This window comes from Tenrec ecaudatus, chromosome 16, assembly GCF_050624435.1.
Source record: "Tenrec ecaudatus isolate mTenEca1 chromosome 16, mTenEca1.hap1, whole genome shotgun sequence".
NCBI classification, from domain to species: Eukaryota; Metazoa; Chordata; class Mammalia; order Afrosoricida; family Tenrecidae; genus Tenrec; species Tenrec ecaudatus.
In genome coordinates, this window is record NC_134545.1 from 53,394,025 (window position 1) to 53,407,295 (window position 13,271).

Consider the following 13,271-nt stretch of genomic DNA (forward strand, 5'->3'; position numbering starts at 1 on the left):
TATGTACACATATGACTTCATAATGGGTTGAATTTCTGAAAAGTAAGAGAGGAGGTGTTTAAAGATGACTCCTTAGGTTTATGACTTCTGTAAATCAGTTATTCCATTTACTGAGATGGAGAACACTGGGGAAAGGTCTTGGAAGTGGAGATGGGGTCATTAATTCAGCTAAGATATTCTGAGATGGAATGTCCTTATACAAGTGGAGATGTGAGGTCAATTTTAATAAAAGGATTTATTGCTCAGAGGGAGAGGTCTGAACTAGTGGTAAGCTTTTAGACATTGTCAGCATATTGCTGAAAATTGAAGCCTTGAGCTTGGATAAATAAACCCTCTTATGAGAAAATACAGACTAATGAAGAGTATAGGTCATCTCCAGTCTATGAATAAGATCCAACCCTTGTTAAAGTGAGTTGGAATAGGTGCCCACGGTTCTTACTAGTCTTTGTATTGATTTAAAAAGTGCAGGTACAGCAGCAAGAAAGGTGATTGTGTGTGAAGAGAGACAGCGGTCAGTGTAAAACCTGAAAAAAAAAAGTATAAATTATCAAGGGTTCATGAGGGAGGGTTTTGAAGATGATGATGGCAACTATGTACAAATGTGCTTCCTGCAGTGGATGTATATATGGATTGTGATAAGAGCTGTAAAGGCCCCAATAAAATGATTTATTATTTTAAAAATGTGATTGTGATGAAGAATTTGTTTTGAGTAGGGGTTTCAGTTGGATCAAGATGAAGACAGATTTACATAATATTAAAGGGCAAGTAGAAGTTGTCTGGCTGTTTGTAAGCCGGAGACTGCTGTACTAAAGAGACAGCCCTTTCTTGAGGTGCTTAAAGAAATTAGACTACACTCATTAGTATCCCAAACTCCTGGCTATTTATTTATTTCGGCTCCTAGCAACCCTAAAGGACTAGGAGAGCTGTGCTCATAGGCTTTCCAAGGCAGTCACTGTGGAAGTAGACTGCCACATCTTTCTCCCATGGAAAGTTCCAGGTGAGCAATTTTAGAATTTAGAATGCTCAAACATATATGTATGTCTTAGTATGTTTCCATATGAAAAACATTTAATTGTAAAAAGAGAAGTACATATTTCCATATGGTGAGAAGGATGGGAAACTACAAATGATGTGTGTGTGTGTGTTTGTGTGTGTGTGTGTGTGTGTGTATGAGAAAAATAGTTAATTTTATGATTTTTATTTCACAGCAAGTGAAGTCTTCAGTTGGGGACAGAATAAATATGGCCAGTTGGGTTTAGGCCTTGACTGTAAAAAGCAGGCTTCACCACAACTGATTAAGTCCTTGCTTGGCATCCCTTTCATGCAAGTTGCAGCAGGAGGAGCCCATAGCTTTGTACTCACCCTTTCTGGAGCTATCTTTGGTTGGGGACGAAATAAATTTGGTCAACTAGGTCTGAACGATGAAAATGGTAAGTTCTCATATAGTTAAATGTACTTTAAAGGAAAGATTGTCTTTTGACATAGAGCAGGGATTCTTAATGTAGGGAGATAATGAGTTGCGGATAAAATTTTCTATTTGATAATAGTATTTGGGGGATGGAAAGACAAAAAATTCCTTTTTATAAAATAAAATATGGAAAGTATATCTGAAAAAAATCTCTGATTTAGCAAGATGTACCTTTAATTTGGAAAATGTTTCAAATTAATAACTAGAATTACTACATTATTGTTTGCCACTGGTAGAAAAAAAATTGGTAAAATTGGGGAAAGTAATCTATTGGAGATTTTCAAGAAAGTTAATTTGAGTCATTAAAACTAATTTTGGTTGAACTTTACTTTTAACACTCACTGGTGCTAGAGTTTTGAAAATGAACATTTTGAATTTTAAAAAATTGTAAGTCCTAGTAATGAGTTGGAATCTTGGAACTGTTTTTTTGTAACTTCATTGGGTTGAATGCCAATATCTGCCCCATAAGACCTGCAGTTTCAAAAAGTTCATTACCTTAATGGCTAACACAACACACAATTGAGTTGTTGCTTTAGTAATAATTTTTAATTGCAAATAATACTTGCAATAAGAATTAAGAGAATATTTTGTTCTCCATACGAAAAATTAAGTCAGATTTAGGACATATATTTTACCTGTTACAGTAACAAAAAATATACTCTTAAAACTTTTAAGTAGCGTCATATGAGTATGTTAAGAGTGAATATAAAAACTGGTGTGTGTGTGTGTAAAATTAGAAGAGTGAAATAGTTCTCAAATTTGTAGATTGCCATATCTCATGCAAATTTTCATATGGGCAGTTTAACACTTGCATTGGTTTTTCAAAACCCCTTCTTTATCGCAGTAATGTAAATAGGCAAATCTGGGAACCCATTTTACTAGACTTGTCCTACAAATTCAGTGAATTATAGTTAATATTTATTTATTCATCATTGTTTATTTAGTTTTGGAAACTAGAGGAAACACATTTTAGAAGAGTTCTAATTTAAGAAACGGCGTTAACGTCTCTTGTTGGAATTTTCAGATAGGTATGTTCCTAATTTGCTAAAGTCACTAAGATCTCAGAAAATAGTTTATATTTGTTGTGGAGAAGATCATACTGCTGCTCTAACTAAGGTATTGTACTTCCAAACCTTTTTATTATTATTCATAGTAGTAGTATAATAATTAATGAAAAATTATAATGTCTACATTAAAACTTGAGTTATTGATGTCAAAATAATTTACCTTGAGGAATAAAAGACATAGATTATTGTTGTTTGAAAAAAATTACCTTTGTGTCCAATTTCATTTTGTTATACATGTTTATTGTGATACATACACTATTGTATTTGGCCACAGGAGAATGATGATGAAGCTTTCTACCCCATAAAGAGTTACTGTATTAGAGACCCACAGAGGGTCCTAGGAGTGAGTTGACTTGATGGTGAGGGGTTTTTTTATTTGGCTGAGTTCATTTTATATGAAATACTGTTGAAATGATACTTAAAGTACTCCCAATTTATCAGGTTTGCTGTGCTGTAGGTATTGATCCCAACATATAACTCTGCTTCATTTTAATTTAAATCATTTTGGCTTATAAGTACTTTATAGCAAGTATCATAAGCCTGTCTGTCAGTAGCTTTAAGTCTGACTTCTCGCTGTCTTGGTTATATGCTAATCAGGGTAGTACTACTAAATTCCCAGAAACCCCAAGTTAAATGAAAATAAAAATATCTTTATCAGGAGCACTGTTTGTGGTAGCTGTGCTAGAGGAAGTTTTGTTTTTTATTGGCTAAACTAGAAATCACTGTTGAATCTTTTTCTCTTTTTTGGCCTATGTAGTAGATAGAATTAGTGTGAAGAAGTTCCCCTCCAATCCAACTTAACTTTTATACCCCCTACTCCCATATTGGAAATTTTAAGATGGGGAAGTGTTCTTAGTTATTGCCATGTATATTGTACTCAGGGTATTAAAGCAGAATCATAATTTATGAAAGTTAATCAGATATTTTACAGTGCTTTATTTTATACATATAGTTGTGTTTATTTTTAAAATCATTTTATTGGGGGTACTTACAGCTCTTATCACAATCCATAGATGCATCTACTGTGTCAAGCGCATTTGTGTATATGCTGCCATCATCATTTTAAAAACATTTTCTTTCCACTTGAGCCCCTATAGTACATTTTTATATGGAAGCTTTATTATACCTGCTAATCTTAATACCATATTATTAACTTTAGCATTTGAATTAAAAATGTAATCCCAAAAGATTGGTAAATTACAAAGTTTAGTTATTTTCTTTTCATTGGTATTAGAAAGAAATAAGGTTGTGTTAAGTAAGAATAAAAGTTATCTTGTATTGCTTCATTTCGTAGTTCTAATTTTGTGATTAGAAACAATCAATGTTAACTGATTTTCTAATTTAGCCTTTCAAATACTTACGTATTTTTCCAGGAAATGTATTTCTATCTGTTGATTTTTTTAAGTTGCTAATTCTATTAATCTTTTGTATTCTTAGAAGACAGTAGATTGTGTATCCTTCTGTTCACTAATATTTTTTATTTATATTATTAACATGTAAATATTTAACTATTTTATATTTTTAGTTTTATTTTATTTCATTTTATAAATTTAAGTTGGATAGTTTTCTGTATTCCCCAAATAAAATAATTTATTTAGAATGTAATTCCACATCGATTTATCTGTTCTAGAAAAAATTTTTTGTAAATAAGATTGCTTTAAGAAGTGGTTTCCTTATGCCAAACTTACATTAGGTAGTTACTTCAAGGAGAGATTTACAGTCAGACATGTTATAGCAGTGTCACTAAAAAATAACAAATTTGTAAAAGTCATTTACAAATTCAAAATGCAGATCACATATGTACATACACAATTTGGTCTAGCAATCTTCAAAGAATCTCTTGGTGTGAAATTTCTATGCAATAACCTACTTATTTACTATGACATATTAGTGAAGACTGGACGAAATCCAAGCGGTCATTAGTAGCAATCTAGTTGAATACTGATAGAATACCGTGACCTGTAAAATGGAATGAGATTTCTATATACTGATGCGGGCTGATCTCAGGCTATGCACTTGGTCTTCAAAAAGTTTGTGGAAGAATTCCAAAATCCTTTCATTGCATTTCTCCCAGAACTTTTTGCATCCTTGTATTGTTAAGTAAAAAGAGCAGAGTAGAAAATAGCTGTCCTTCATGAAGAAAGGTTATAAAAGGTTAATGTGTTATATGTTGTTTAGATTTAAAAAATGAAAGAATAAGTAAAAATTGACAGTTACTCCAAATGTTAATCATGCCTTATAATTTTGACCTTGGAATTTAGTAACTATAATATTTAATTTAAATAGCAAAATTATATCCCCCCCCAAAAAAAAAAACCAGAAAAAAACTCCACTGGGTAGAGCTTTTGTATGTACATTTGGTGGCGATCATGGAACAATTTCCTCTGACTTAGTACACCCAGTTGCTGCTCCTGGGGAGGTTCTCTGATCACAGTGACTTTGTCCGTAAAAGCTGTTTCGCTCAAACCTCGTTTTTGGTGATGAGCGATAGAACTTCATGTGGCTATGAAATTTTGTTTCTTGCTTGGGAAAACTGCCACAGAAACTGCTGTGATGTTGAACACAGTTTACAAGGACAGTGCTATGGGAAAAACTCAAATACACAAGGGTTTTCTCATTTCAAAAAAGGTGAAATGTTGATTAATAACAAACCTCATTCTGGACATCCGTCAACTTCTTGAATAGGCAAAAATGTCGACTTGTTCATTTGGAGCTTGTTCCAGCAATTCAGATTGTTAATCAAGTTTTCTCTTTAGAGGATCTGAAAAGATTGTAGCACTGTGCGACAAAAAAAGGCAGATGAGGAACTTGTTGTACCACCATGTTAATGCACCTGCTTACACAGCCATTTCAGTGCACCAGGTTTTGGCAAAAACCAGCATGCCTCTCTTGCCCCATGCACCTGACTCACCTGACCTCACTCTGTGTGACTTCTTTTTGTTTCCTCGAATGAAGAGGGACGTGAAAGGACAGTGATTTAACAGTGTAGAAAAGGTGAAGGAAAGCATGAGGGAGGTGCTGTCAGCCATCCAAACACATGAGTTTGAAAAGTGTTTCCAAGAATGGAATCGTAGATTTGACAAATGTATTAAGTATAATGGAGAGTACTTTGAAGGTGATAAGGTGGTTTTGTTAAAAAAAAAAAAACACAAAAAACTTAAAATACATAGCTTGCAGGGAGGGGTGTATTCCAGTTTTGGAGGTACTTTCCCATATTTAAATATTTAGAAAAACTTCAAAAATTTGAAAACAAATAAATGAGTGTGACTATCTAACAAATACAACCACACCTGTCTTATGATTCTAAAGAATAGTGTTTTACTATGCACGTCTTGGTGGGAAATAGTTTAAGGATAGACCTAATCCACGAAGAAAATTCAAACTACATTCTGTAATGTGTATAATAATACATTTGGAGTTAACATTTTCAACATTGATAAAAATGTCACTTTATAATTTTTAACTTAAGAGAAACTCTATTAATTTTGAGTCTATTTTGACTCAGCAACCATATATGACAGAGTAGAAATGCTCCTTAGAATTTCTGAGACTAAAATTACCAGGCAAACAGATCTTTTCTTTTACCGAGCAGCTGGTAGGTTTGAACAAGTGACCTTGCAACTAGCAACCCGGTATCTAAACCACTGCCTCATTAGAGCTTTTTTAAGAAGAGTTTACTACCCAAAACACCTAGGAATTAAGTTAAAATTCGGTGACTTTTACTTTGAATCAAAGTATCAGTATTACTTATTTTATTTTTCTCACTGTGGTCAATGAACTAACCTAGAAATAATGAAGATGTATAATGTAGTTATAAGCTTTCTTGAATGTTGTAGACTGTCCCTCCTTAAGAATGAGGGCTTCTTAGAGAAGAATTTCACTCCACTTTTGAAGCAATAAAAATGTATAAAATAGACATTGGACATTTTGTTGTAAGATAAAAAGCAGGAGTACTGATGTTATATCAGAAGGACAATTTGAAGAAGCTCTCACTGGGTACCAAAAAAATGGCTGCAAAAATAAAAACATAATGTACGGTATTACTTGAGTATAAGCTGACCCGATATCAGCCAAGGCACCTAATTTTACCACAAAAACTGCATTAAAAATGTGCTGAAATGGTCAGCAAGAGAAAGCTGAGTCCCCATGAATAGGAGTGGAGAGCGCTCCCTCTGGGCATTTGCTGACTCACAGAGCTAGAGTGTCTTGGGACCAAGGCTTTCTGGCAGAATGGGGTACCTCTGGGCACTTACTGGCAGAGCTAAAGACCTTTGTAACAGTTGCCAGAGTATGGCAGAGGTCAAGAGGCTGCAGAGTCAAGGGACCGGAGAGTCATGCCTGTAGCGCTGCTGAGGAATATTGACCGAGAAGAATATCCCGAGTCTTTGCCAATCCCGAATTGTTACTTGTTACTGCCCTAATAGACTCTGTAATCATATTGTCTGTGAGTTCTATGCGGCCATTGAAATGCGTTATCGCTGGCCAGTAAACCACCTTGCAGATGAGAAAAAAAAATGTGCTGAAAAACTCAGCTTATACACAACTATATACGGTATGTAAAAATTATGGGTTTATAATGATATTCCTAAATCAATGCAAAATTGATTGCTTGGACAAAACTAATTTTTATGAAAATTGGTAAATCTACATTTATAGATTTTATTTTAATTTACCTCATTAATTTAATACTTGATGAGGATAAATGTTATTTGTGATATAATTAAAACTAGTAAGTATACAAGAAATTTTAAAATTAGAAAAATCGCTATTTCACACATACACAAAAATTGCTGTTTTACTTTACATGATGAAGATCATGAATGTAGGCAAAAGTCAACATTCAGTTTAGTGGGGACAGAAAAGACTGACACAATTTGGCACCCTTACCTGTCCTTAAATATCACCATTCAGAACTTCTGTCTGAGATAATGCAACAATATAGGGAAATTGAAACATGGCCCGGGTATTCGTTGACATCAAGAAACATTAATTTCATTATATATTGCAGTATTATTGTAAGGAGCCTCAGTGAGTTACATATTGGGCTTGCTAACCACTCGCTTAACAGTTCCTCCATGGGAGGAAGATGAAACTTTCTACTTCTGTCAGTTTTACAGTCTTGGAAACACCAGGGGCAGGTCTACCTTGTCCTACACAGTTGCTGTGAGTTGGAATCAACTTGGTGGCAATGAGTTTGGTTTTGTTAGTAGTATTGTGACTATATATGTAAATATGTGAGGGTCTAATTCTGTTATAATGATATTAGGATTTTTTTAAAAGCTCATCTTTTGGAGATATGTGCCATTGAAAATGTATAAGCATATATAGGTGTGATTATTTGATGGTCATAGTTTGCTTTAAAAGTATTCCAGTTAAAAAATAATAATTCCATTTTAAACCATTGAATTGTGAGGGAGGGAAAAGTCATTGAAGTAAGTAGGTAGTCCAATGGCTTCTCTTGCCAAAAAAAGGAAAGTAGAGGGATCATTGACAAACCAAGATTATGTCTTTCCCCTGTTGTTGAAATGGAGTGATGGTTACATGATGGTTTATTATATTTTATCTTTTTGTCTGTGTTTGCATTTTTTGTGTGTTTTTGTTTAGAATTTTCTATGATTAAAGGTTTTAGGAAGACATTTCATTCCTTAGCTATATAAATACATAATAAAATATGTAGATTATTAAATAATGAGAGAATATAAAATTGTATGTATAATTAAGGCTATGAAGAAAATCCGTTAAATTAAAAAATAGTAATTGTGGTTGATCTAAGTTGCCATTGCACCTTTTTTTCCCCATTTTTACACATAAGCTCTAATCTATTTACATATTTAAAAAATCTATTTGGAAGAACATTTCTACAACGTAGTAGCTATACCTACAAATACTCATATTTGTGCAGTCTGATTACGTATACTCTTCGAAGAGCTTTATGCTCAAAGCAAAACTAGTTTAAAGACCTAGACAATGGCAGTTTTTTATTTGTGACGTTTCATAGGTGAAATTTCACTAGGGTAGAATGCTGGTGAAAGACACTGCAAAGAGATGATTTTTTTTCTTTAGTGATAACTTTAAGTATAGTGGTTACATAATTAAGTATTTTTAAAATGTGTGAAAATATTTAACCTTCAGCTTGGACCAGGTTTTGATATTTTACTTCGAAAGCCTTTGTTAACTGACAATTAAATTAGGACAATTAAAAAACGATGAATTTCAGATCAGCTTTTTAGCCTCTGAAAATTAGTCTCAAATTTTTTTTAAATTAGGTCTTCTAATGATACTACGTTTTATCCTTTTAGGAAGGTGGAGTGTTCACTTTTGGAGCTGGAGGTTATGGTCAGTTGGGTCATAACTCTACTAGTCATGAAATTAACCCAAGAAAAGTTTTTGAACTTATGGGAAGCATTGTCACTCAGATTGCATGTGGAAGGTAAGCTCTTAATGTATATATAAAAATTTTTTAGTCTTTTTAACATTTGCTTAACAGATGTAAGGATCAAATAACTAAAGTATAGCAATCACCTCCAAATGCCTTGTTGATGAAGTCTTAATAATTTGTTAAAACAAATGTGAGGCAAGGCGTTTATCTGTTTGTCACACTGTTTTTTATTGTATTTAGCATATATAGTGAAGTCACATCACTTGGTGTGGATAGTATCTCCATAGTCTCTGTAATTCCCTCCACGTGAGTCATTGGGAGTGTATACACATAAGGGGTAGAGGACTCTTAGGAGGGGATTAGTCAGTTTTGCCATTTCTCTGGATATAAGTGAGCCATTTTGGAAGCAAGAAGGGAATCCTGCAACCATCATGAAAGAAGAACCAGCAGTGGAGCAGATATATCACTGACATACCTTGACTGAAGGTGAGCAGAGGAGCAGTGCCAAGATTGTGAAGCACAGCCATGAAGTTGACCCAAGAAACAAATAAAGCCAAATGCCTTCATGCAGGAGGCTGCTTGCAGAATAGACTACTCTTTAGGTATCTTTTAATATTAAAGGAGCTTCCTAACATTTTCCCAAGCAGACTAGCTGTTTATTCTTTAAAGTGGGACTAAACATGTTTAGATATGTCTTTGCAATCAGTAAATTACTGCAGACTATGTGTCCCTCCCATCTCTACCACCTCACCCCAGAAACACACATGTTTTAGTCCAATTGGGCTGCATTGTAAAAATAAGTCCAATCAAAAGTTTCTGAGGGGGATCTGCTGGACCTGTTAATTTCAAGACCAGCCCATATCATTGTGGAGACTCTTAGGGAATTTCAAAGGGATAGTCCTTATGAGATTTTCTTGAAAGACACAGGTTAACCATGGGAACTTACTAGAAAGAAGTGTTTAAAAGAGGAAAAAAAGGGGGGTGGGAAACAGTATGGTTGAGAAAATGACAGAAAAGTTAACCAAGGAAATAGTTCTCTAACACCGCAATGCATGCCACCTGTTTATTCGTCCAGTGTTAATTTAAGGATTAAGAATGTACGGATGGAGTCTAGGCTGTCAATTTGGAGAGAGCCAGTGAGACTTCTGTGTGGTCATTGATTGCCTTCTCCTGAGAATTCTGGGAAATCTGGTACTTCCTCCTTGGAGGCGGGAGACACACCTCCCTCTGCTACTCCCTGTGACACATTGCAATCAGACCTTGGAAGACTGAGAAACCACAGAGAGGCCCCTGCCAGGGCTGAGATGTTTCCAGTGACACTGAACCCAAAGACTTTCTACTCAGTGGCTTGTGATCGTCCTGCATTTGGCTTTATTGCACATAGTTCGTGAGTCTGAAGAGGACTTTATATATTGGTATTGGACATATGGGCTAATATTAGACTTAAGGCCTTGGACTGGACTGGGCTGGGATGTTTTCTCAATGTTCAATTGCTCTTGAATATGAAACTCTCTCTCATACACATTTATGTCCATGGATTTGTTTCTCTAGTCAACCCAGACTAATAGGTATCAAGAATTGTCCTTAGGGATTTCTTTGGGAAACTTTACTCCGAAGCCCTAATCTTGCCTCTTTAAAATTCTTTCTATTCCAAGAACTTGAAGAACATATAAAATGAAATTAAATTGAGTGCCTTTGGATGCCAAAACTGCCATTTGATATTATGTAAACCAAAGCACAGATTTCTTTGGGGAAGGGTTAGAGAAATGGAAATACCGCTTATAGAAGTGTGTATAGACATAGGTGAAGAATATGTAAAACAGTAGCTTCACATCTTGATATTTTTTGTTTAATGAAAGGTTCTGTGATGTTACAGTAAATCACCTTACTTTATGTGTATATAACCTTTTACTCTATTTTCTGTTTGTCATCCTTTGTGGCTGCCTTGATTATTTGTGTTTTTTATTGCTGTTCTTTAATTCTAATTCTATGTATCTTTTTATTTATAAAACAGATCATTTGAGGTCTTAATGAAGGTCATTGTGGTTTGCACTTCTTACTCATTCTTTTAAAAATTCTTAATGAACATTCTTTTTGTTGTTGTTGTTGTAAATTTTTCATTCTTATATAAAGTGTGCCCTGAGCCTGGCACCATGTGAAGCCCAGACCATAGGAGGTGCTGCCACATGAGATTTTAAAAAAATGTTATAAATGCAAAATCATGCATTGCAAGTTAGTAGGCGTACTATTCTAGAAGATGATAGAATGAATAGGAGAGATGTAATGTTTAAAGAAATAATAAATGAGAGCTTTTCAAATTTGAAGACATAAAACTTGAGATGGAGTAACATAAGTATTAAATTGTATGTTTTTACTCTATTCCTAAATGTACACTACTGAAATACTACTATCAACAAAAGTATACTGGTGGATCTTTCAACTTTAGTTCTGCAGTTTCTTTTGTTTGTTCCCACTAGAGGAATCTGTGTACATGCAAATAGAAGTCAGTCTCCCCCAAACAAAGGAAGCGTTTCTATTATGTATTGGTATCTTGATATTTGTGGGGATCTTCAAAAAGTAAATGGAAAAAGTATGTAAATAAATTCAGACTAACTTAGTGTATAATGTCTGAACAGGTATCAGTTTGAAAAGAGCCCCTCTCAGAGCAACTTGAATTTTCCAACTAAATTCAAGTTAAACAAACGTCAGATTTTTTTTAGCTTTTTATTTATTTATTTTTAAACATTTTATTAGGGGCTCATACAACTCTTATCACAATCCATACATATACATAAATCAATTGTATAAAGCACATCTGTACATTCTTTGCCCTAATCATTTTCTTTTTTTACATTTTATTAGGGGCTCATACAACTCTTATCACAATCCACACATATACATACATCAATTATATAAAGCACATCTGTACATTCTTTACCCTAATCACTCTCAAAGCATTTTATTTCCACTTAAGCCCTCTGCATCAGGTCCTCTCCCCCCCCCTCTCTCCCCCCTCCCCCCTCCCTCATGAGCCCTTGATAATCCACAGATTGTTATTTTGTCATATCTTGCCCTATCCGGAGTCTCCCTTAACCCCCTTCTCTGCCGTCCATCTCCCAGGGAGGAGGTCACATGTGGATCCTTGTAATCAGTTCCCCCTTTCCAACCCACTCACCCTCCACTCTCCCAGCATCGCCCCTCACACCCTTGGTCCTGAAGGTATCATCCACCCTGGATTCCCTGTGCCTCCAGCTCCCATATGCACCAGTGTACAACCTCTGCCCTATTCAGTCCTGCAAGGTAGAATTCAGATCATGGTAGTTGCGGGGAGGAAGCATCCAGGATCTGGAGGAAAGCTGTAAAAATAAACTTTTACTTTAATGTTTAAATTAAAAACATCAGTAAAACAAATTATCATGAAATTATGGTGAAGCTTGAGTGGAAGAAATCATTGAAGTTTTAGTAAATATTTATGTGGACAATGCCCCCAAAGAAATCAGTTTATAAATGAACAGCTCATTTTAAAGAAGGGACAGGACAAAAACTATAGTGGCTGATCATCCACATTAATTTTCAAGGAAAAGAAATCATTGATTAGCAGGATAAACATCAGTACTGTAGACATCTCAATTGGTTCAGCTTGCATAATTCTGATAGAAAAATTGAGTATACTTTCTGCTTGATGTGTGCCATAACTGTTGGTATCCGAATAAGCTACAGATAGAGGAAAGCTTTCCATGGAAAATTATAGCACAGGGAAATCCAAATCCTAGAGCATTTCTTGGAAGAATTGTAATAGTGTGGTGAAGTATGGGGTATGGTTCTGAACACAAAACACAATTAGAGTACTGGAACTATAGGAGCCCCTGTGGCATAGTGGGTTAGGTGTTGGGCTGCAAACCACAAAGCAGGAGAAAAAGGCTTTCTACTATGTGTTAGTCTGGGTAGAATAGAGAAACAAATCTATGGACACTTGTGTATAAGAAAGAGCTTTATATAGAAGAGCAATAGAACATTGAGAAAACATCCCAACCCAAGGCCGTAAGTCCGATACCAGCCCATATGTCCAAATACCAATCTATAAAGTCCTCTTCACACTCACACAAAAAATGCAAGATGATCACAAGCCAGTGGGTAGAAAGTCTTTTGATCCAATGGTGTTGTAAGCATCTCAGAGCTGATAGGGGCCGTCTGTTTCCTCTGGCTTCAGAGGTCTGGTTGCATCCATGGGCTTGTTGGGCTCAGGGCCCTAGGGTATTTCCCATGTGTCTTGTCAGCTGCAAAATCTCCCAGGGAGTGGCAAAGAGAGACATGTCTCCAGGCTCCAAGGAGCAAGTACCGGATTTCCCAGAATTCT

At 35.1% G+C, this 13,271-nt stretch overlaps 1 protein-coding gene across 3 annotated transcripts in view; it reads left to right on the top strand.

Moving 5' to 3' along the window:
- The window catches only part of HERC4 (HECT and RLD domain containing E3 ubiquitin protein ligase 4), a 132,726-nt gene that overhangs the window by 40,150 nt on the left and 79,305 nt on the right, over positions 1 to 13,271 (top strand). For all 3 annotated transcript variants that reach the window (XM_075534773.1, XM_075534774.1, XM_075534775.1), the window contains 3 exons: positions 1,209 to 1,430; positions 2,493 to 2,584; positions 8,835 to 8,965. In XM_075534773.1, the coding sequence (XP_075390888.1) occupies positions 1,209 to 1,430; positions 2,493 to 2,584; positions 8,835 to 8,965 (445 nt within the window). The remainder of the gene's footprint in view (positions 1 to 1,208; positions 1,431 to 2,492; positions 2,585 to 8,834; positions 8,966 to 13,271) is intronic.